The sequence below is a fragment of the Artemia franciscana genome, chromosome 5, assembly GCF_032884065.1.
Source record: "Artemia franciscana chromosome 5, ASM3288406v1, whole genome shotgun sequence".
NCBI lineage: Eukaryota > Metazoa > Arthropoda > Branchiopoda > Anostraca > Artemiidae > Artemia > Artemia franciscana.
Window position 1 is genome coordinate 43429896 of NC_088867.1, and position 22126 is coordinate 43452021.

General features: G+C 35.8%; 1 protein-coding gene across 4 annotated transcripts in view; it reads right to left on the reverse strand.

Moving 5' to 3' along the window:
• Nucleotides 1–461: 461 nt before the first annotated feature.
• Nucleotides 462–22126, reverse strand: part of LOC136027457 (rab GDP dissociation inhibitor beta-like) — a 91466-nt gene continuing 69801 nt past the window's right edge. For 3 of the 4 annotated variants that reach the window (XM_065704740.1, XM_065704742.1, XM_065704739.1), the window contains 2 exons: nucleotides 4938–5076; nucleotides 462–2450 (listed from right to left, as the gene is read on the reverse strand). In XM_065704740.1, the coding sequence (XP_065560812.1) occupies nucleotides 2255–2450; nucleotides 4938–5076 (335 nt within the window). In that variant the 3' untranslated portion in view covers nucleotides 462–2254. The remainder of the gene's footprint in view (nucleotides 2451–4937; nucleotides 5077–22126) is intronic. The other variant, XM_065704743.1, reaches the window with a different exon arrangement.

Below are 22126 nucleotides of genomic sequence, written 5' to 3' on the forward strand. Positions count from 1 at the left end.
CTCTGCTACTCCCATTGTTGTAGTTTTTATGCTAGGTCAGTTTGAGTCACGGCGAAAATCGGTTTCACCACTTGCCAATTTGTGCAAGAATCAACGGCGTTACCGGGTTACCCAGTGACTAAGCCAGTTTGAGTCAGGGCAAAAATCGGTCTCACCACTTGCCAATTTGCGCAAGAATCACTGGCATAACTGCGTTACCCAGTGACTAAGCCAGTTTTGAGTCAGGGCGAAAATCGGTTTCACCACTTGCCAATTCGCGCAAGAATCACTGGAATAATCAGGTTACCCAGTGACTCAGCCAGTTTGAGTCAGGGAGGAAATCAGTTTTACCACTTGCCAATTTGCGCAAGAAACGACGCAACCGGCCTTCGTCACTGGGCAAAGCACAAGAACTGCCCTTTAATTAACCTCTAATAAAGACTTTTCCTATAGCCACCTTCAACACTAAAAAAGCAAACACATAAATTTCTGACAAATTTATTTTGGAATCAATGCTTAGATAATGAAAATGAATTTCACAAATCAGTAGTAGTCTGACACCTAGAACAACAGTCTCATAAAAGGGTGATGAGGAACCATATCTGGGCCCAACGGGGCATATCTCAGAAGCCCATCTCAGAGAGAGGTGGGAGGATCTCAGAGTTTAATCCCTATTTAAACAAAAACTCTGTGAACTACACAACAGCATACATTATGAATTATCTACAAGATTTCTCTTTCTAAGAAGATGAAGGAATGTATTTATTTTGCTAGTTACAGGCAGAAATAAAGAGCTCTTACAGTAACCATATTGTCACTAATAGTCTTTAATAATGGTGGAAAATATACGCCAAAAATCTACAATGAACAATGCACTGTTGCAAAAGTTGAGTTATATTTGAATTTTTCAAGCCAAGAACCTGCAATTATTGACTCAGAAGCGATTTTGCGCGGGGAACAGAGGGGGCACTTGCCCCAGGGCAGAATAGCGGCACAAAATTTCAAATAAAAAATCTAACATTTATAATCATTGTAATTTTTCAAATTTTTATTTTATTGAAATAAAGTTGAGGGCGCAGTTCGCAGTATGTATAAGCAACGTGAATCATTCTCATTTTTCCCATATAAAGTAAGAAAAGTATATACTTAAGTAAATGAAAATTTTATTAATAAATGTAATTTTTGTTCAAATTTGGCCTGAACATTTTTAGAGACAAGGGGGGGGGGGGGTAATCAAGATTTTAGCCACTTTAATGACTCAAGTTTCAAATGAGTAACTGATAGCCATTTCAATTATCTACAGAGACGTCAAAGATACGGCTAGCATAGGGGTACCTTGAGATACACTATACATTACCTGTCATGAACAAGGCTTAAGCAAGTAAACAGTCCCGTATCAAAAGAAGCGATTTCTGAGAAAATAAGAAGACTGATGTTATTCAGGACAAATGTTCTAAGGACGCTTTAGACACTACCCCACAAAACGGCCTACGCTTGACGTGTCAAACTGTTATTACTCAACAGTTCAGCATAGTGAGTGAAACTAAAATACGGTTAGTTCGATGCAACTTTTCAAGTATTGATTCAAATGGGGCAAGTTTTTCAGTTGAACACACAGTCTTAGCTATCACATGAAATGAATAACTGTTTTAAAAAGTTAAATACAAGAATAATCTATTTCAAAGCGGTACATCACTGATCCTTTTAACTCGGGTTTAATTAAGTTGGTTATTTAATTAGTCGGGTCTGATTAAAATATGTAATTGATTTTAATTGAATCTTGAGATATCATATTCCAATCCTATATTTATTTGAATGAGAAGTTTATGAATATATTGTACTACCAATCTAATTGTACTGTTTAAACAACACAACATACATTGAAAGTTTCAAATATAGGGAAAAAGAAATATTTTAATTTTTATTATTTTATTTTTTATTTGTTTAAAATTTATTACCAACTAAAGTTGTCTCTCTTTGCCCTGAAGTTTACTACTTGTGATGATAAGCAATACTATTTAGAATGCTACATTCTACTACAAATAATGAATAAGCAAAAACTTATTAATTTAAAACTTCCTCCACAAAATATTCAAATAGCCAAATCTGTCTTATTCTTTTCTAGTATTATTACTGTTTTAAGGGCGGGAGTAAGTTTAAAGCGTGCCAGTACTTGATTTCGTCTTAACTTAGTCTACCGCTTTGAAATTAAATTAAATTAAACAACTTAATTATCATAACTTATACATAACATATACATAGCTTAAATTAAAGTTTATGAACATAAATCAAAATCACGTGCATATATTGTGCTGAAGTCAAACTCGTTCCCAGTTCCACGACGAAATATATCCAAGACTTCCAAGCAAGTAGTTTCAAAATCGGCTGTAGCATTATAAGACTGGGAAATGAACAACTGAGATTCGGTTCCATCTTCTCTCGGCCTGTAGCAGTCACTCACTGTTACAATCCTTAAAATTGAAACACATGCAAAATATAAATTTTATAAATAGCAATAAATAGTGATTGAATAAATTGTTAGACTTATTGGACCCGCCAAAAATATGGTAGATATTTTTATTTTATTTTTGAGCTATTCATTTCTATTACATACCATTTTTTATGTTGAGTTTAATACATGGCAGAATGTATTTGAATGTCTTACGGAACCTTTTAAAGACTCCTGGAAACCAATCATAACTGACAGTCTTAATGTTTCTTTAATATCTTTAATTTTCCATCTAAAAGACTGACATTTATCATGTTTTTTTAAGTTATTTTTTTTATTCTTGGGTTATTCATTTCTATTGCATTCCAAAATTCTCAGGAAATCAGGAATTTGCCTCTTGGAGTGAAATAATAATTGCAACACAGAGGTTCAAATCTAAATAAGAAGCCCATATAAACCAAAGGTCTCATAGATAGAGTTTACAAGACCCACAAATATTTTACAACTTGTTGAAATTTCAGTCATGCAAAGATCCTCAATCTCTGTGAGTGAATGCCTTCAATCAAACATTATTTCTCAGATAAATGCTTGCCACATTTTAATTTTTTAGACTTGCAACATTAGCCTCAGACTTAACTCAAAACGCAGAGAGATTTTTATGTAAAAGCAGCAAACACTATATGTCAAATGCGTACTATAAACATATTGATTTTGAACTAATATAATGTAGTATTAGGGTGTAGTTAGCAAGTTCAGACACTACCAATGTTGGTGGAAATCAACCAGTATTTATGAAATATGTAGTCTACTTACAGTGTTGTGATATACGGTATTGCAATATTAACTTAAGACTTGAAACGGGAGTTTCGATAGAAGGCGTTAATAGCCATTGTTGAGTTCAAAGAACTCAACCCACCTTTGACTACGTAGAAACAAAGCTATTCTGGCTCATGTTCAGAACAACCGGTCTTCTGTAGAAATACTGCCCTTTTAGAGAAATTGTATGAACTTTTTATTGGTTATTATTGTTATTGCTCATTGTTACAAGCTGCGCCTAAGTCAACGGAAAGCGTAACCAGCCATTCAAAATTCGCACAGGAAATCGACAAGGATGCACCACAGCTCCCAGACTAATTAATTGCGCCATTGACTACGTGATGAAGACGACTACCCAAATGAACTTCGGCCTGGAGTTCAGTGACAGAGTCGTTAGTGCACACTGACGTCGCCAATGACTTGGCACACATGAAAAACACCCCTCAAAAACTCGTTGCAGTGCTGACAATATAGAGAAAAGAAGCTAGCAAAGTTAGGTTTAACATCAGCTAGAGCAAAAAAAAAAATCATGTTTATTTATTTTGAACCGTCTCAACCACCCCCTCCTGCAGTACAAACATGTGTAAACAAAGTAGCAGTCATGGACAGCTTCACGTGTCTAGCCTCATATCTGTCAAGTGATTGTTCAGTCGAGAGCGAATTCAAAGCAAGAATCACCAAGGCATCTTTTGTCCTAGGGAGACTTGACAAAATCTGGCACAGCCCCGCTGACGCCCGCTTCACGAAAATACGAATAATCAATGCATCTGTAGTTCAATGTTTTTAAACACATGTACTTATTATTAGCCTCATATTAGTTTTCAGCAAACTCAGCAGCATACAAGTGTGTTATTTTTTTTAGTGAAAGTCGATCAGTAGTTGTGAGATATGCACTTATGCGCTTACAAATTAGACATTCATGATTTGAGCCTTTAGAGCACTTCCACAATAACCTCCGATTGATTGTGAATGGAAATAGGTACAACATGCCTATATACACGAATGTAAGGATAAAAGAATTGGAAAGGACTTGGTGCCTTTTCCCTGGGAAAGAGACAAATCATATCGCTCCAGAAGACAAATTTTTGGGATTTTCTGACTAGTTTTGCTTAAAATGACAATCTTGAAGTTTTGTAAAAATAGTGAAAGGCCCATCCTGATACCACTATAAGGCCACGCAAGTGGCCACATAATGATATAAATAGGGACATAGAAAGGAACTTATGACAGAGCGAAGATCTCATAATCATACAGCAGCGGAACAGCTCCAATCTTCTATACCTAGTCTATCCTCGTCAGGGCAAAATGAAAATTTTAAAAATTTGTACACCCACAAGATATAGACAGTCGGCATTTCATGGTCGCTCAGAGTAGTATTCATAGCAGAGTAGCATAATGCTGAAAGGAGCCTATTTTAGAGCTAAATATTCACATTTTTTTCGACCTGTTTTAACAGGTATAAAATATGTCCCGAGCAGTGGGAAAGGACTACCCTCAGATGAGGCGGATTGGACATTTGTCTACCAGAAAACTTTGGCGGCACTGCAAAAACTGTGCAGCTACTTCTAAACTTCATAGTCATTAGATCATAAGCAATACGCTTTGACAATACTTCCTGAAAACTTTAACTTTTCGATTTAGTCGGTCCCTGAAAATAAGTCTTGTAGAAGAAAAAGAAAAAAAAAATGCGTACCGTTCACGGATATCTCCCAGTAAAGCAAGAGCGGGCTCAATTTCCGCTTCTGGGTTGGCGGTTTCCACATTTGTTGATATGACAGCAATGCGCTTGTCGACATAATCATCCATACACCTCATTGTAGTTATATAAATATCTAAAAAAAAAAAAAATCTATATGTAATTCCTAAAAAAATCCAAGAAATTTACAAGGATAGTTTATCCTCGTCACTGAAATTTATTGGAATTTCCAAATCATAAACTTATGTTTAAGCTCCCTTTCCATACAAAAGAACAGAGAATAACATTCATTCAAATCTTATTTTAATCAAAAATCTAGATTTTGAGGGGGTTATTTCACACAGTTATAAAGCCGTACGACAAATTATAGAAACACACTATTTCTTATTGACTCCTTTTAATAAATTTCTTAGCATGGGACCTGATCGTTTTTTACTTTGTTGTTTGCTACCTTGTATTCTTGTTCGTTATTCATTATGTTCTTTGCACTATTTGGCTAAAGTTTGTCCTTTACTACAATATTTTATTCACTACGGCCTAAAATTTGTTCTTTACTATAACATTGTTTTTCAGAACATTTTAAAGCTTCTGACATTTTCCAATGTCTTTTGCTTTAGCTGTTCGGATTTATTCAAAATCGTGAGTAATTTCGAATGACGTCATAGATACCGAAAAACGGGCTTTTTCTTTTTCCTGTTGCTTCAGTTAATATGGACTAGAATTTGGCCCTCACTATAAATTTTGAATCGGTCACTATTTTCAGGAGTTATAGGCTATCACATTTTTATTTATAGGACGTGATCGTCTCTTATTAGGTTGCTAGCTACTGCTCCAACCCGGACTATAAAGTTTTCAAACATTTTCACACATTTCAAACATATTGGCTTAAAATTTTCACATATACTATTACGTCATAGATACCATAAACTGAATGGAATATTTGTATTAGAGGTTACCACAGTACAGTGGAGAAAGGGCTCTTCTTTAGCGCCGAAGGAAAAAGTCATCGTATCTTGGGGATTATGGGTTAAAATATTTGCTGCTACAAAACTGTGTCCCTTTCCAGAGAGCCGTACAAAATCTCCTCCAACGTCTAGAAGCATTATACTTGTGCTTTATGTCCTGTTAAACAACATTAACTCCGACTGTTATATGTTGGAAATGCAGCCGTTGGCTTACTTGTATCTGTAGTTTTCGACTTGTAGCAACATTTAGTTTTAAAGCATAACGGGCAAATCACATAATTGTGGAGGGTTAACCTGCACAAGATCCCTAGAGCTATAGTAATAAAAAGGGCTGATTGCCCTCCAATCATTTTTGAATTTTAAATAGGGCACTAGAACTTTTAATTTCCAATGAAACTGGCTCCTTTAAAATATAAATCATATTACTAGCTATGATAGAGCAGCACAGCCTATGTCCATATATCCCCTATATTGCTTATGTGCTCTTTATTGCTTATCTATCAACAAGTGAAATGACATCATTTTATACAATCCAAAAAAATACTTGAGCCAGATTTACCAGGCTTAAATTTACATACTTCTGAGTCTTTTTTATAATAAACCTTTGAGTTACGAGTTCTTTACTATAACATCCACTAGAGTTCGTTCTTTACTATAAACTATGGGCTAGGATTCGTTCTCAACTATTAAGTATAGTGAAGTTGCCTATACATGTTAGTAAAGGCAAGACTTAGTTCTTTATTATAATTTGACTTTACTAGAAGGCAGCTCCCGCCACAACCACAATCAATATTTCGTTCTGTACTATAGCTAAGGGCTAGAGTATGTTCTTTGTTACAAAATTCATCCATAACGCTGAAGTCCCAATTTATATTCCTTTACGTAATTGTAGGCAAGTTATTGTTCTTTACTATAATTTTACCATGAGGCGTGATCGTCTTTTTCTAGATTGCTAGCAACCGCTGTAACCCAGATTTCGATAGAACTTCACTTTTAGGAGATACGGTATGCTGTATTTACTGTATGGTATACTGTATTATGGGACATGAGCATCTCTTACTTGGTTGCTAGCTGCCGCTGCAACCAGGATTTCTATTTCGAACTGAAACTACTTTTAAAAGTTATTGGCTGTTTTATTTCTTAGTAAGTGACGTGATCTCTTTCTAGGTTGCTAGCTACCTCTGAAACCCGAATATTTTAGAGTTCACTCTTTTCTATAGTTCTAGCTACCGCTGGAACCCGGATTCATTCTTTATTAAAATCCACTAATTTTTATTAGTGGAAAAAAAAACAGCTGCAACCATGATTTCACTTATTATTGGCTTTATTTTCCCTTTTACTAGGTTTCAGCAATTACTATAACTATGATTTACAGTTCGTTCTTTACTATGAAAACTTCAAAGACTAAGGTGGCTAACTAAATCCGACATATGCCATAGTTTATTCTCTACTAGGTTTCATCCATCTATACAGCCATGATATCAATCAAACTTACGTGAGGCTTATTTATAATTACAAACATAAAAAAAAACCTACTGCTTTTTTCTTTGGAATAGTAAACGATAAACCTCAAAGAATCAGAATCTTTTTATATAAAATTCTTATTTATAATGAACTATGTCGACTGTAATAGTGTATAGTACAAATATCGACTATAATAGTGTATAATATAAACAGCTCTACAGTGTTGTTGAAAAATGCAGTCTTTAGTGAAAAAATTTTGTTATATTTTTAGAATAATTTTTTTATTTATTACAAAAGGCACTAGATGTGGCAATTTCTTATAATATGAGCCATCAAACAGCTCTCTATGAAGTTCCAGTGCCAATCTATCGGCGGCAAAAAAGGAACAAGAAAAAAAGATGCCGGTTATGCAGAATATCGTAGTGGCTGCTACTTTTCTTGAGTTTCAAGCCAATATATTTCCCTTTTTGTTCAAAGCAAGGGATAGCAAATTTCATACATACGTTTTTGGACAAGGAAGTTTTAATAGTGTACTTTTTGTTTGATCCGACTCTGTTTTTAGGAGTAATTGGCTATTACACTTCATAGCGTCGGACCTGGTCGTCTCTTACTAGGTTGCTAGCTACCGCTGCAGCCTGGATGCAACTGTTGCCTTAGTTCTCTGCAGCTTTTTGTTTTATGGTACTTGCAGCTGTTGGCTTAGTTGTGTATTAGTGATCAGTTATATGTGTAAGTGTTCCGGCGTTTAGTTCTAGATTTAAATTTAATAAGTGTTCAATCCAGTTTTTAAATTCAACATTTCTCAGTTTATTATGTACATCTACCTGCTTTCAATTCTATATGTAAATATAGCAGTTTTGAGTTCTATATTTAAATTTACCGGTGTTCTGTTCTATTCTGTATGTAAATCTACCCCTGTTCAGTTTTGTATTTAAATGACCCAGTGTTCAGTCCTGGCGTCCCAGGGTAGTTTCATTGGTAAATGTACCAGTGTTCGTTTCTATTTGTAAATGTACCAGTGTTCAGTTCTTTTTCTAGTTTACAGTTTTCATTTTTGTATATAAAAGTGTCACTTTTCAACTCTAATGGTATATCTACTAGCATTCAGTTCTATATTTAAATGTACCAGTATTCAGATTAAAAAGAAGAGGAAGAAGAAAAGTTTATTATTATTCAATACAATACAAAATACAATTCAAAATGGAATTACAATAAACTTATTCCTCCTCGAAAGCGTTCCATGGCCTCCTCGGCCATGAAAACAAGGGGGATACAAGAAAAATACAAGTAACAACTACAATATAAGCAATATTAATAAGGAGGATACAATATAAGAAACACACACAAAAAAAGAACAATAGAACATACCTGAGGCCTGGAAATCAAAGCGCAGAGAAGACAACCATACACGATGAACAGAACTCAGGGGACATCAACTCCTCAGAGGAAAAAAAGTTATTCTATTTGATTCATTATTAAATAATCTTTAAGAATCCTTTTAAAAGTCCCAAACGAGTGGCATCTCTGTACTGAAGAAGGTAGTGGATTCCAGACCTGTTGACAAGCAATGAGGGGATTGAAATCTGATCGAATAATAGGGGTAGGGGGAATGTAGATATTATTTGAAGAACAAGGCTATATGGAGCTGAATCAGGAATAAACATAGTAGTTTTCCGAAGAGATTTTGGAAGATTGCCGTGAAGCTGATGAAAGACAAAAGAAGCATCAGAAATAATGTAAATAGACCATAGACTTAACAACGGTGTTGGTGAAGAAAAGTTGGTTTCCCTAACCAGACTCCGTGCTTTATTATACATGACAGAAAGTGACCGCAGCGTAGACGGAAAAGTAGACATCCATACAATGGGGCAATAAGAAACATATGAATGGACAAGACAGAAAAAAAGAAGTTTCAAAATAGATCCAGAAAATGTGTGTCTAAGTTTTCGAAAGATATCCAAAATCCGTGAGACCTTAACCGTAATTATGGCTAAATAGTTTCTGAATGAAAAGTTCTCATCAAGCAGGATACCGAGAAACCGGACCACCCAATTCTCTTGTCTACAAAAGGAGCCTTATGACATCTGAAGGTGTGTAAGCTGACGGAAAGCTATACCAATTCGAAAAAACAAGAAAATGTGACTTATTAACATTCAAAACCAAGTAATTCGCATTAAACCATGAAATAACTCTCTCAAATAATGCAACAAGGTTAGACTTGATATCACATTCCGTCTTCCCAAGGGTCCCAAGAGTGATATCATCAGCAAAAGCAACCAGAAAATCTTCATTAGAAGTAGTATTGGATCAATACCAAGCATCAGGATGACACAGCTTGCAGCATGCCAGAGGCCTGGTGATTTTTACCGTCGAAATCAGATCATTAGCATAAATCAGAAATAAAATGGGACCAAGAACAAATCCCTGATGGACGCCATAATATACTTCATAAGGGCTCCGGAAAAGCGGATCAATTAAAATAAACCTACCAGAAAGATATGAATCAAAGCAAAAAAATCGTTTGATCTTATACCAATATGCGATAGTTTCCAAAGAAGAATCCGATGAGTCAAGGAATCAAAAGCTTTACGAACATCGAAAAACAAAGCTGCCGGGATATGACCAGAATCTATTGCCAAATGAATGAAACTCGAGAAAAATGCACAAGAAGGCTCCTTAGAGTGACTCGCTCGGAATCCAAACTGGAAATCATGCAAAAATTCTTTTGCATCCAGAGAACTAAGAACCCTGGATAGCATAGCCTTCTCAAAATTTTTGCTGAAAACAGATAGGAGAGAAATTGGCCTATAATTAGTAGGATCACTCCGAGAACGCCACCTTTATACAGCACTATAACCTTAGCTCGCTTGGGATATTCAGGGAAAATTCCTTTCTCGAAAGACAGATTGACAAGCTTAGTCAATGGTGACAGAATAGCAGGCAGAATGGCACGGATAACTCTTGTAGGAATTTTTTCTGGTCCTGAAGAGGATGATCCTTTAAGAGCATTCACGATACGAGCTACCTCAAATTCAGAAACATAATTCAAGACCATCGACTTTAAACATGAGGGTCCAAGAAAGGCTCTGAAATCGCAACAAGAAGTTGCAGAGCTTAAGGAGGAAGCAGTTGCCTTCCCTATATCAGCAAAATAAGAGGTAAGCTGAAGCTGAACATCTGCATCCCCTTGCGACGGTTTTACCATCGTGTATCAGCATTGATGGAACTGAAGGCAGAGGGAGAGTAGGTCTAAGAACTGAATTAATTAAATACCATGTCTTCCTAACATCCTTCCCACATTCAGAAAATTTCCTATGATAATACTGAGACTTTGCCTTCCGACACAGAGCATTGAACATACTCCTATAGGCCTTGAATCGTTCATGATGAACTACTGATGATGAAGCCATGTAAAGCTTCCACAAATATTTTTTCCTTTTCCAGCTTTTATGGAGACCGGAATTCAGTGGTTTTATCCTTTTCGAAGTATGGGGCGCTGGACCCTGATTGCAAATTTCCAGGATTCCTTTTTTCACTAAATCATAAAAGGATTCAAAAGAGCGGTTAAAATCTGAATCAAAAACCAAACTATTCCATGGTAGATCAGCCAGAAAAGAATTAAGTAGACTAAGCTCAGTATCACCATAACGGAAAAATGGGAGATTAGATGGTAATGCTATGCGCTGCGCTTGATCAGCATTCTTATATCGGGAAATAGCGGGAAAACGATTAGAAATATCACTAACCAGCACCAAATTATCTAAGACGTCTAGTGACAAAAAATATTATCAATAAGTGATGCATGTGTGTCAGTAACTCGGGTTAGTATACAAACTGAAGAGTTCTCGAAGAGAGCATCATCGACAAAAATCATTAGCTGAAGCAGAGTTTATATCCAGCAGGTTGAGGTTCAAATCATCCATAAGGATTAGTTCATAGGGATGTTTTTGGACTGAGTCCAAAACTCCTTTTAGAATTTTCAAAAACGAAGGAACAGACGCACTGGAGGGCCTATAAACCAAACCCACAGCTAAATACTTACGCATTGATTTAATCTCTATAAAAAGGGAATCAAAGATTCCTTCCTCATTTCGGCTGAAATCACTTTGGACATTATACGCAAGACGATCAGCAATATAAAGGACAAGGCCACCTCTCGCCATCTGTTTCCTATTCAGCCTCTCCATCCTATATCCTGGAATATCTAAAAGGATATCCTTTTTTGAATCTAGGAAAGTTTAACATAACCCTATAACGTAAGGAGTTTCACCACTAACGATCAGTTTCAGCTCATCAAAAGATGAGCAAAGTCCCTGAATGTTAAGATGAAGCACAGAGAAAATATTATCAAGTTTAGAGGAGGCAGAATCATTTAATTGCGAAACATACTTACTTTTATAAGCCAAATTAGAATCATTATTCTTCTGATTTCTATTTCCAATTGAATTATTGATTATATTTTCAATATCTTAAGAATTATTTTGTAATTCAATTAAACGTTCCCCCAAGAGTTGATACCAACCTGGTTACCAATAGAGATCGTCGATTCTCTCATGGTGGATGGCAGTTCCGCTGCAGGACCAAACCCACCAGACAAAAGGTATAAAAAAAATATAAGGAAAAAAAGAAAAATAATATAATCGAGGTAAGGATAAATAAGAAAAAGCAGGGAAAGAGAAGGAAAAAGAAACGAAGAAAAACCAAGAAATAAACAAATAATCAGCACTGGTAATTTAATCGCGAAAGAACCATTTATATGCCAGGATAGGAAATTTATTACAGGAGTCATTGGCTAAGAGTTTTACGGCTTTTAGGGCAGTTAAAACACGGGGATTCAGATTTGTGCAATGGTAATGTAGTTTGCTGAAAGGTGGCCAGTCATATGGTAGTTAAAGCACCGACAAGGTAAAAACACAAACTCCTGGGTGGCAAGTCGCTCACAGCGATTTTCACTGATTCTTGAAGGAACTGATCTAAGTCTTTTCGTCATTTGAAATACACTTTGAATGTGCGTGACGCACCAAACTAAGCTGCTTTGATGCATTTTGGGATTAATTCTTTCAGTGACGAGTTGACTAGTTCGTCCGGTACTTGTTTAACAACAGCAACAAAAGTAGGCTCTTTAAGAGTAACATTTAGAATGGGGTCCGAACGCTATGCTTTTTCAACAATTATACTAGCGGTTTCGTTAAACGAGACGGCTTTTCCATTCATTCCTGCCACGGCGTAGCTCAGATACATCGCTGCCAGGGCTAAGACAAAGACTGTCTATAAGTGCTTGGCACTCAGTTGGGCCTTTTAGCTCTTTTGGAGGTTAACTTTTAGGATTACAGCATACGAGGGTTTGGGCATTGAGTCATGGCTTTGGGGCAAGACCAGTGACCGTTCAGAGATGCTACCTGAAGGGTGAGACATATTTGCCAGAACACTGTCCAATTTACACGATAACTCATTGGCCTTGGATACAACTGTGGAATTTACGGCCTCTCCTATAGTTGGCACTTCAAATGGACCAAGAATAACAAATTTTGGGATTTTTAGGTTTTGCTTGACAGCAGCAACTAAAGTTTTACACATGCTAAGAGTATTATCTTCGTCTTCACAGTGAGTCACCATTCGGGTTGTAACACTTAGTTCGGCATAAACAACTTTCTTTGCTAGGATGATAGTATCGCGATCAAAATAAGCGTCAAATGCCTTTTGGATTAACTCTTGCCTAACTCCATCAGTTAGAAATCAGCTTAGACAGTTCAAAACAGGATTCAAAATTAACTTGTCTTCCATTTCACACTGATCTAATGCTTTCTAAAATTAACCTGCCTCACTCCTTTACTCCTCCTTCCCTCTCTCCTTCCTCCTGTCCTCTCTTTTCTTTTTCTCTCCCTTCCTTCTTTTCCCTCTCTCCTTACATTCAATTTAAGTCCTCAGAACATCAAATATGGGAAATCAATAGATGTTGACACCTTGATAAACCGTCACACAAGTTTTAATTAAAACTGGTAGTTTGCGAAATACTGCGAGATCTATCAAGTGGGATTAAAATTAATACCTCAGACTATCAGGTATGTGAAAATGAAAAATAATCCGATTAGTTTGGATGTTGACACCATGAAAGCTAGTGTAAATCTTTATGTAGATCTACTAGTGTTCAGTTCTATACTTAGATATAGGTTTAATTCTATTTGTAAATATTTTAGTACGGTACAGTCTATATGTCAATGTTCCAGTGTTCAGTTTTATATATGAAATTACCGGTGCTCAGCTCTTTATTTAAATTTACCCTTGGTCAGTCCTATCGGTGAGTGTACCTATTTTCTGTCTTCAGTGTTCAGTTCTATATGTAAATGCACCGGTGTTGCAAGTCTAGAGAGAAATGTACCAGCGTTTATTTCTATATGTAAATGTTCCATAGTCAGATCTATATGCAAATGTAAAGGTTTCATTTCTCTTTGTAACATTTACGAGTATTCACTTCTGCATAAATGCAACAGTCTTCAGTTTTGGGTGTAAATGTACCAGTGTTCTGTGCTACATATAAAAATATAAATTAAAATGTTGTAATTGTTACTTTATTTTTAAATGTGGTAATCTTCAGCTCTATATGTGAATGTATAAGAGCTCCGTTCAATAGTTAAAGTAGAAAAATTCATTCTATTTGAAAAATAATTCTTCTTTTATTATAAAAGGCAATAGATGTGGCAATATCCCTTGAAATGAGCCATTAAACAGTTCTCTACGATGTTCCAGTACCAAGATATCTGCGGCGAAAGAGAACAAGAAAAAAAAGAAGAGATGCCGTTTATACAGAATATCGTGGTAGCTACCACTTTTCTTGATTTTCAAGCCAATATATTTCCCTACGAGAAAAGCCATAGAGCTTTACGAAGAGAAAAGCCATAGAGCTTGACAAAAAAAAAAAAAAAAAAAAAAAAAAAAAAAAAAAAAAAAAAAAAAAAAAAAAAAAACTACATAATAGGTAACTAAAAAATAGCAAAAAAAAATAATGAACCAAAAACTAATATCCTAATTTTTTTTTTATAACAGCTAACCATTCTTTATATTACATTATAAGTTAGCCTCTAGAAACCTAAATATATATATATATATATATATATATATATATATATATATATATATATATATATATATATATATATATATATATATCTTATATCTATATATATAAAAATAAGTTGTCTGTCTGTGTGTCGGTCTGTCTGTCAGGTGACGTCATGTTTCTGTGTCGACTGACGTCATGAAGTTAGTTGTAGTCATTTTTGCAATGACGGTGACGTCATTAATGGTATTTAAGACATGCGTTCACGGAAAAATGTTTAATTGTAAAATGACTGAAGAACCTACAATGGCAACAGCCGAGGAAGCTGCTCAAAGAGTCTATGCCAAAAAACTTGCTGCTGATAGAGAAAGTAAGAAAAGAAAGCGTGCCGAGGAATCACAAGAACAGCAAGAAAACAGGCTTGCAGCTGATAGAGAAAGTAAGAAAAGAAAGCGTGCTGAGGAATCACAAGAACAGCAAGAAAACAGGCTTGCGGCTAAAGAACGCAAAACCGCGCAGTTGGATGAAAATCCACCTGGAAAGCGAGAGTCAAAACATATCAAAACTGAAAATGATAGCGATGATGATTGGGTTTGGGATTTTGACTTGGATAAGGTCATCAATGCCTACCAGATTTAAGTTAAAAAACAAAGGTTCGGCGATATGTACTTCATAGTGACGCTGAAAAATAAAGAAGAAAAAAAAACTGAAAAAATGTAAAAAACTAAAAAAACTAAAAAGAAAAAACACTCAAACATAAATTACAGACCGGGACACAAATGACGACCGACACAGAGGGAATATAAATGACGACCATGAACCTCAAAGAGAAATTACAGACTGGGACACCCGGACACATATCACGACCGGGAATATAAATGACGACCGGGACGCAGGGAAACAACTGCAACGGGGACGCCGGGGGCACAGGCGGGATATATAATTGACGACTGAGACACAGGGATTGTTTGAATAGAAATTACAGACTGGGACACAAATGAAAACCGGGACACTGGGACACAGGGAATATAAATGACGACCGGGACACTCAAAGAGAAAATACAAACTGGGACACTAGGACACAAATGACGACCGGGACACAGGGAATTTAAATGCTATTTATATGCACAGACAATGGGACAGCGAAGAATGTTGTATATTCGCATGTTTTACGTAGTTAAAAATATATCTATATATATAAAAATAAGTTGTCTGTGTGTGGATCTGTGGATGGATCAGGTGACGTCATGTTTGTTCGCATATGACGTCTGAATTATTTCACACTAATACAAAAGAAGAAAAAAACTAAAAAAGGTAAAAACTACAAAAAAAAACTAAAAAGAAAAAAAAACTAAAAAAGCTAAAAAACTAAAAAAAACTAAAAAAAAGGTAAAAATCTAATAACTAAAAAAAAAAACTGAAAAAAATAAAAAAAGGCAAAAACTACAAAAAAAAATAAAAACTAATAAAAAAACTAAAAAAGCTAAAAAACTAAAAAAACTAAAAAAAAACTAAAAAAAGGTAAAAACTAAAAAAAACTAAAAACTAAAAAAGAAAAAAACTAAAAAAAGGAAAAAACTGAAAAATAAAAGAAAAAAGAAAACAAAAAAATATGAATAAATATATATAAAAATAAGTTGTTTGTGGGTTATGTCTGTCTGTCTGTCTGTCGAGTGACGCCGTGTTTGTCCGCATATGACGTCTGAATTATTTCACACTAATACAAAAGAAGAAAAAAAACTAAAAAAGGTAAAAACTACAAAAAAAACTAAAAAGAAAAAAAAACTAAAAAAGCTAAAAAACTAAAAAAACTAAAAAAAGGTAAAAAACTAAAAACTAAAAAAAACTGAAAAAACTAAAAAAAGGCAAAAACTAAAAAAAAAACTAAAAACTAATAAAAAAACGAAAAAAGCTAAAAAACTAAAAAAAGGTAAAAAACAAAAAAAAACTAAAAACTAAAAAAGAAAAAACTAAAAAAAAGGAAAAAACTGAAAAATAAGAGAAAAAGAAAACTAAAAAAATATTAATAAATATAAAAAATATAAATATAAATATAATATAAATTAGCAATCAACAAAGCACCGAGACACAAATGACGACCGGGACACAGGGAGTATAAATGACGACCAGGACATAAGTAAAAAAAAAACTAAAAAAACTAAAAAAATGGTAAAGACTACAAAAAAACTAAAAACTAATAAAAAAACTAAAAAATCTAAAAATCTAAATAAACTAAAAAAGAAAAAAAAGAAAAAAGAAAAAAAATAAAGGAGAAAAACAAAACTAAAAAACGAATGTATATACAGACTGGGACACCAGGATACAAATGACGACCGGGACACAGGGAATATAAATGACGACCGGGACACAGGGACACAACTACAATGGGGACGCCGGGGGGCACAGGGGGATATAAATGACGACCGGGACACCGGGACACAAGGAATATAAATGACGCCCGGGACACTCAAAGAGAAATCACAGACTGGAACACCGGGACACAAATGACGACCGGGACACAGGGAATATACATGACGACCGGGACACAGGGACATAACTACAAAGGGGACGCCGGGGTGCACAGGGGGATATATAAATGACGATGGCGACTCAGGGAATGGTCGATTAGTAATCACCATCAACAAAGCTCAAGGGCAATCATTAGAATCATGAGGTATAGATCTGAATACGGATTGTTTTCCCATGGACCATTATATGTTGCATGTTCAAGAGTCGGTAAACCTGACAATCTATTTATATGCACAGACAATGGGACAACAAAGAATGTTGTATATTCGCAAGTTTTACGTAGTTAAAAACATATATATATATAGATATATATATATATATATAATATATATATATATCTATCTATATTCACAGGTGGGACATAGGGACACAACTACAATTGCGCGTAACTAATATGGCGCGTAACGACTTACGCGCGCGGGGGGGCTTGGGGGGGGGGGCGCGAAGCGAGTTGTGTGTATGCATGTTTGTTTGTTTGTAAAAAGAGCGTTTGCATATGACGTCATTATTAGTACATAAGGCTTTGTATATGCACAGACATATAAATATAAATGCTATTTATATGCACAGACAATGGGACAGCGAAGAATGTTGTATATTCGCATGTTTTACGTAGTTAAAAATATATATTTATATCTATCTCTATTCACAGGTGGGACACAGGGACACAGCTACAATGGCGCGTAACTAATATGGCGCGTAACGACTTACGCGCGCGGGGGGGCTTGGGGGGGCGCGAAGCGCCCCACCAACTAGGTGTTGGGGTGGCGCAAAGCGCCACCCCAACAGCTAGTATATATATATATATCTATATATATAAAAATAAGTTGTTTGTCTGTCTGTCGACTGACGTCATTAGGATTGAGCTGTATGTCGTCATGAAGTTAGTTGTCGTCATGTTTGTTATGACGACGTCATGTTTGGCAACTGATAAAATTACAGACCGGAACACCGGGACACAAATGACGACCAGGACACCAGGAAATCTATCTATCTATCTATCTATCTATATAAAAATAAGTTGTTTGTCTGTCTGTCGACTGACGTCATTAGGATTGAGCTGTATGTCGTCATGAAGTTAGTTGTCGTCATGTTTGTTATGACGACGTCATGTTTGTCAACTGATGAAATTACAGACCAGAACACCGGGACACAAATGACGACCAGGACACCAGGAAACAGGGAATATAAATGACGACCGGGACACTCAAAGAGAAATTACAGACAGGGACACCGGGACACAAATAACGACCGAATCTATCTATATATATAAAAACTACCGTTGGGGGACATATAAATAGATTGTCAGGTTTACCGACTCTTGGACATGCAACATAAAAAAAAACTAAAAACTGAAAAACAAAAAAAAACTAAAAAAGGGAAACAAACTGAAAAATAAAGGAGGATATATATATATATATATATATATATATATATATATATATATATATATATATATATATATATATATATATATATATATATATATATATATATATATATATATATCTATATATATAAAAATAAGTTGTTTATGTGTTATGTCTGTCTGTCTGTCTGTCCGCATATGACGTCTGAATTATTTCATCATATACCAATTCAAAAACGAAAGTATACAAGCCGATGGTAAAGGTAAAATTACCGGCTAGGTAAAAATTACAAAAAAAAAACAAAAAAGAAAAAAAAAACTAAAAACTAATAAAAAAACTAAAAAGCTAAAAAACTGAAAAAACCAAAATAGAAAAAAAAGAAAATAAAGAAAAAAAGAAAAAAAACTGAAAAATAAAGGAGAGAAACAAAACTAAAACAAAATAAAAATAAAAAAAAATAAAAAGGTAAAAACTGCAAAAATAACTAAAAAGAAAAAAAGACTGAAATAACTAAAAAAGGTAAAAACCAAAAAAAAAACTAGAAAAAAAAGAGGGGAAAATACAACACAGACACACAGTCCCACAGACAGTCCCCGGGACACCGGGACACGGAATATAAATGACGACCGGGACACTCAAAGAGAAATTGTAAACTGGGACACCGGGACACAAATGACGACCGGGACACAGGGAATATAAATGACGACCGTGACACAGGGACACATCATTAGAATAATGAGGTATAGATCTGAATACGTTTTTCCCATGAAATTATATGTTGCATGTTCAAGAGTCATGACAATCTATTTATATGCACAGACAATGGGACAGCGAAGAATGTTGTATATTTGCATGTTTTACGTAGTTGAAAACATATATTTATATCTATCTCTATTCACAGGTGGGACACAGGGACACAACTACAATGGCGCGTAACTAATATGGCGCGTAACGACTTACGCGCGCGGGGGGGGGGGGCTTGGGGGGGCGCGAAGCGCCCTACCAACTAGCTGTTGGGGTGGCGCACACATCATTAGAATAATGAGGTATAGATCTGAATACGGATTGTTTTTCCCATGGACAATTATATGTTGCATGTTCAAGAGTCAGTAAACCTGACAATCTATTTATATGCACAGACAATGGGACAGCGAAGAATGTTGTATATTCGCATGTTTTACGTAGTTAAAAACATATATTTATATCTATCTCTATTCACAGGTGGGACACAGGGAAACAACTACAATGGCGCGTAACTAATATGGCGCGTAACGACTTACGCGCGCGGGGGGGCTTGGGGGGGGGCGCGAAGCGCCCCACCAACTAGGTGTTGGGGTGGCGCGAAGCGCCACCCCAATAGCTAGTATATATACCGGGACACAAATGACGACCGAGACAGAGGGAATATAAGTGACGACCGGGAACCTCAAAGAGAAACTACAGACTGGGACACCAGGACACAAATCACGACCGGGATACAGGGAATATAAATGACGACCGGGACACAACTACAACGGGGACGCCGGGATATATAAATGACGACCGGGACACAGGGATTGTTCGAATAGAAATTACAGACCGGGACACCGGGACACAAATGACGACCGGGACACCGGGACACGGAATATAAATGACGACCGGGACACTCAAAGAGAAATTATAAACTGGGACACCGGGACACAAATGACGACCGGGACACAGGGAATATAAATGACGACCGTGACACAGGGACACATCATTAGAATAATGAGGTATAGATCTGAATACGGATTGTTTTTCCCATGAAATTATATGTTGCATGTTCAAGAGTCAGTAAACCTGACAATCTATTTATATGCACAGACAATGGGACAGCGAAGAATGTTGTATATTTGCATGTTTTACGTAGTTGAAAACATATATTTATATCTATCTCTATTCACAGGTGGGACACAGGGACACAACTACAATGGCGCGTAACTAATATGGCGCGTAACGACTTACGCGCGCGTGGGGGCTTGGGGGGGCGCGAAACGCCCCACCAACTAGCTGTTGGGGTGGCGCACACATCATTAGAATAATGAGGTATAGATCTGAATACGGATTGTTTTTCCTATGGACAATTATACGTTGCATGTTCAAGAGTCAGTAAACCTGACAATCTATTTATATGCACAGACAATGGGACAGCGAAGAATGTTGTATATTCGCATGTTTTACGTAGTTAAAAACATATATTTATATCTATCTCTATTCACAGGTGGGACACAGGGACACAACTACAATGGCGCGTAACTAATATGGCGCGTAACGACTTACGCGACTTACACGCGTTGGGGAGGCGCGAAGCGCCTCCCCAACAGCTAGTATATATATATATATATCTATTTCCACAGGTGGGACATAGGGACACAACTACAATGGCGCGTAACTAATATGGCGCGTAACGACTTACGCGCGCGGGGGGGCTTGGGGGGGGGGTGCCACCCCAACACCAACTAGGTGTTGGGGTGGCACGAAGCGACACCCCAACAGCTAGTATATATATAATATTTTCTCAAGACTACACATCCCAATCATTAACTAAGAAAAAAAAAATTCTTCTATTGAATTGTCGTCTACCTTTTCTTGCCTTTCCCTCTAAAACATACAGCTACCTATACGAAATATCTTCTTTTCTTTTGAATACAATTTTTCCTCCCCCAGAAGAATCCCTAGGCGGGAGGATAGTGAATATATAAACGCAATGGCAGCTGAATTCAAACTGTAATTTGTTCAAAAAGGAGTAATAAATTTAGATTAATGTATGCCTATTGTGTTTGTTTTCTTCATGTCGTCTTTATTTTCAAAAAAATTACATCTGTTGAGAAACAACAAAGGTCTGCCAGATCATAGATTTCTTAAAATGATCCTTCACTGGCAACCAGAAGACAACCGTTACCATCGAAGACCCAAGAACACGCTCCATAGGACGTCGAAATTGACAAAAGAGCTTTACAGACGAGTCTGATCTAAGACTGGGATGACATCTACGCAGCGGCCCACTTGAGTGAAGACCGAAGGCTACTCACTGACACGCTATGTGCCTCTGGAGTCACTGCAGTAACTAAGGTAACCATTTTTTATATTATTTCCCTAAGTAAAATAGCCTTCCTCGCCTTGCAGGAAGCTATAACTTAATGATTCCGCGTTTTTATTATACCCTTGCAGATAGATTTTAAAATTATAGCAATTTCTTAGAGAGAAAATGGGTTTCGAAATACACAATTTGTGAAACTTGTTTTTATAATAATAAAAACATGACTATAATTAAAAAGAAAACTCAAATAATTCACTTGTATTTTCGTATTTTATTTCTTTGAAATATTACTCCCAGTGGACATCTCATTAGAATATGTTTTTCTCATTCTAGATGGCGATGAATATTTGTTACTACACTTCCAACACTGTATCATTCATGCAATATGTGTCTCAACATAATAAATGACAATGCTCAATTTCCTAACCAGACAACATATGTCTTCTTTGTGTTAAAAGTGCGACTCCTACGGATATTTTTGAGTCCTCTCATTAAAAAAAGCATGTTTTTGAACTGTTTCTGAGAATTCCAATTTGTGAATGAAAGGGCTTAATTTACAAAAAAAAAAAAATTTTAACTCTTAAAAGTTTTAGGTTCAGATCTTTCAAAAAACAAACGATAAATAAAAAATTTTGCCATTTCCAACTGAATATATTTATTAAACCTGTTACATGATCTAATAAATCAAATAATGTTGATTAATTATTTAACATTAAGATATTTATTAATCTATATATATAAAA